Consider the following 3,280-nt stretch of genomic DNA (forward strand, 5'->3'; position numbering starts at 1 on the left):
TCATCAAAATCCACACACATCCAGAGCATTCTTTTTATTCAATCTTTTTTTGCTTCCTCCACTTATTTTGTCTCCCCTTCGCCCTCATCAAAATCCACACACATCCAGTTCAATCTTTTTTTTGCTTCCTCCACTTTTTTTTGTCTCCCCTTCACCCTCATCAAAATCCACACACATCCAGCCAGGCAACTCTGAATGAAACCATTCTTTTTTATTCAATCTTTTTTTTGCTTCCTCCACTTGTCTTCCCTTCGTCATCAAAATCCACACACATCCAGCGAGGCACCGACTGAACCCACCACGGAGCTTCTCTGCCCGTCCTCATGGCCGACGGCGATGGTTGCTCCCTCCCTCTCCCCCTCCCAATTGGCTCCCTATTCCTCGGGTTTGACGGTGGCTCCTCATCGGAGATTTAAGGAGGAGGAGGTTCGCATGATGGTGGTGTCCTCGTCGGAGATTAAGGAGGAGGAGGTGCGCCTGACGGTGGGTGCTTCACGCGCCGGCAAGTCATCCTCGCCGGCGGGGGGCGCGGAGGAGGTTCGCAAGACGGCGAAGAAGGTGGAGGAGGTTATTTGGAACACGGTGGCGAAGGGGAGACAAAACAAGTGGAGGAAGCAAAAAAATTGAACAAGATGTGTGTGGATTTTTATGAGGGCGGAGGGGAGACAAAATAAGCGAAGGAAGCAAAAGAAAGATTGAATAAAAAAAATGCTTTCATCAAAATCCACACACATCCAGTTCAATCTTTTTTTGTTTCCTCCACTTGTTTTGTCTCCCCTTCGCCCTCATCAAAATCCACACACATCCAGTTCAATCTTTTTTTGCTTTCTCCACTTGTTTTGTCTCCCCTTCGCCCTCATCAAAATCCACACACATCCAGAGCATTCTTTTATTCAATCTTTTTTTGCTTCCTCCACTTATTTTGTCTCCCCTTCGCCCTCATCTAAATCCACACACATTCAGTTCAATCTTTTTTTTTGCTTCCTCCACTTGTTTTGTCTCACCTTCACCCTCATCAAAATCCACACACATCCAGCCAGGCAACTCAGAATGAAAGCATTCTTTTTTATTCAATCTTTTTTTTGCTTCCTCCACTTGTCTCCCCTTCGTCATCAAAATCCACACACATCCAGCGAGGCACTGACTGAACCCACCACGGAGATTCTCTGCCCGTTCTCATGGCCGACGGCGATGGTTGCTCCCTCCCTCTCCCCCTCCCAAATGGCTCCCTATTCCTCAGGTTTGACGGTGGCTCCTCGTCGGAGATTTAAGGAGGAGGAGGTTCGCATGATGGTGGTGTCCTCGTCGGAGATTAAGGAGGAGGAGGTGCGCCTGACGGTGGGTGCTTCACGCGCCAGCAAGTCGTCCTCGCCGGCGGGGGGCGCGGAGGAGGTTCGCAAGACGGCGAAGAAGGTGGAGGAGGTTGTTTGGAACGCGGTGGCAAAGGGGAGACAAAACAAGTGGAGGAAGCAAAAAAATTGAACTAGATTTGTGTGGATTTTGATGAGGGCGGAGGGGAGACAAAATAAGTGAAGGAAGCAAAAAAAGATTGAATAAAAATAATGCTTTCATCAAAATCCACACACATCCAGTTCAATCTTTTTTTGCTTCCTCCACTTGTTTTGTCTCCCCTTCGCCCTCATCAAAATCCACACACATCCAGTTCAATCTTTTTTTTTTGCTTCCTCCACTTGTTTTGTCTCCACTTCGCCCTCATCAAAATCCACACACATCCAGAGCATTCTTTTTATTCAATATTTTTTTTGCTTCCTCCACTTATTTTTTCTCCCCTTCGCCCTTATCAAAATCCACACATATCCAGTTCAATCTTTTGTTTGCTTCCTCCACTTGTTTTGTCTCCCCTTCACCCTCATCAAAATCCACACACATCCAGCCAGACAACTCTGAATGAAAGCATTCTTTTTTATTCAATCTTTTTTTTGCTTCCTCCACTTGTCTCCCCTTCGTCATCAAAATCCACACACATCCAGCGAGGCACCGACTGAACCCACCATGGAGCTTCTCTGCCCGTCCTCATGGCCGACGGCGATGGTTGCTCCCTCCCTTTCCCCCTCCCAAATGGCTCCCTATTCCTCGGGTTTGACGGTGGCTCCTCGTCGGAGATTTAAGGAGGAGGAGTTTCGCATGATGGTGGTATCCTCGTCAGAAATTAAGGAGGAGGAGGTGCGCCTGACGGTGGGTGCTTCACGCGCCGGCAAGTCGTCCTCGCCGGCGGGGGGCGCGGAGGAGGTTCGCAAGACGGCGAAGAAGGTGGAGGAGGTTGTTTGGAACGCGGTGTTCGCACTACTTGCCCGCAGGTTCTCGCTATCGGGGCTCACCACGCCGTCGGCGTCCGTGATTGGTAAGTATTGTAATATCGCGCCTACTTGTTCCATCTTCTCTCTCACATCAGTAGGCGTAGGCATCAGTCACTAACTTTCACTAATCAGTAGTACTGTAACTCACTCCTCCTCCTGAAGAGGTACCGACATCGTGTGAAGACGACGATTGTGCTCCTGTCCATAGAAGCGCTGATGACCTCGCTCACGGTTGCTTCCTTCAACGCCACCCCGTTTGGTATGCAGTGACGGAGCTATGTTGGGCTAGGCGGAGGGGGGCACTGCCCCCCAGCCTTTGATCAATTTCTGAAGATTTTTTTAGGGAGACTTAGATTAGAACATTTTTAGCATTTGCCCCCCCCCCAAACACTGACTTTTTAGTAGTGTATTGCCGCCGGGCATCTAGTCAAAGGTCACGATTCAGCGTCAGAGCCACTTTCATCGTCTTGACTATCCCTGCCCTTCTTGCGTTATTGAGGCGATTCTAAGTCCGTTGTTTATTCTTTTCCTGCCAGCTAGGTCTCTCACACTAACATGTTTGATGGTAGATAGTAGCGCCCACGATGAAGACCGTTTGATTCTTTTCTTACGTGATGACGGTTTGGACAAATTACTGCCTCCTGAAAGAGACCAAGAGAATGATCGGCGAAGGTGGTGCCGACGGCCGTGCATCTTCACGGGTTCCTGCAGTAGGGATTCGTAGGGCAGACGGCCTTCTTGCTGTCCAAGCTGCAGGAGTAGCTAGGTTAATGTGCAAGTGGGATCATAGTAATGGGAAACGCTTTGTATCTGCAGCCCCCCAGCCTTTGATCAATTTCTGAAGAATTTTTTTTACAGAGACTTAGATTAGAACATTTTTAGCATTTGCCCCCCCCCCCCCAACACTGACTTTTTTAGTAGTGTATTGCCGCCGGGAATCTAGTCAAAGGTCACGATTCAGC

The 3,280-nt window shown here is 48.9% G+C and overlaps 1 protein-coding gene across 3 annotated transcripts in view; it reads left to right on the forward strand.

Annotated features, from left to right (window-relative positions):
- Positions 1-757: 757 nt before the first annotated feature.
- Positions 758-3,280, forward strand: part of LOC119355646 — a 7,593-nt gene continuing 5,070 nt past the window's right edge. The window contains exon 1 of one of the 3 annotated variants that reach the window (XR_005171629.1): positions 758-2,362. Coding sequence is in view for 2 of the 3 variants with exons in the window: in XM_037622483.1 (XP_037478380.1) it covers positions 1,909-2,362 (454 nt within the window). In the remaining variant the exon portion in view is untranslated. The remainder of the gene's footprint in view (positions 2,363-3,280) is intronic. The other 2 variants (XM_037622483.1, XM_037622485.1) reach the window with 2 other exon arrangements.

The sequence above is a fragment of the Triticum dicoccoides genome, chromosome 2A (assembly GCF_002162155.2).
Source record: "Triticum dicoccoides isolate Atlit2015 ecotype Zavitan chromosome 2A, WEW_v2.0, whole genome shotgun sequence".
NCBI classification, from domain to species: domain Eukaryota; kingdom Viridiplantae; phylum Streptophyta; class Magnoliopsida; order Poales; family Poaceae; genus Triticum; species Triticum dicoccoides.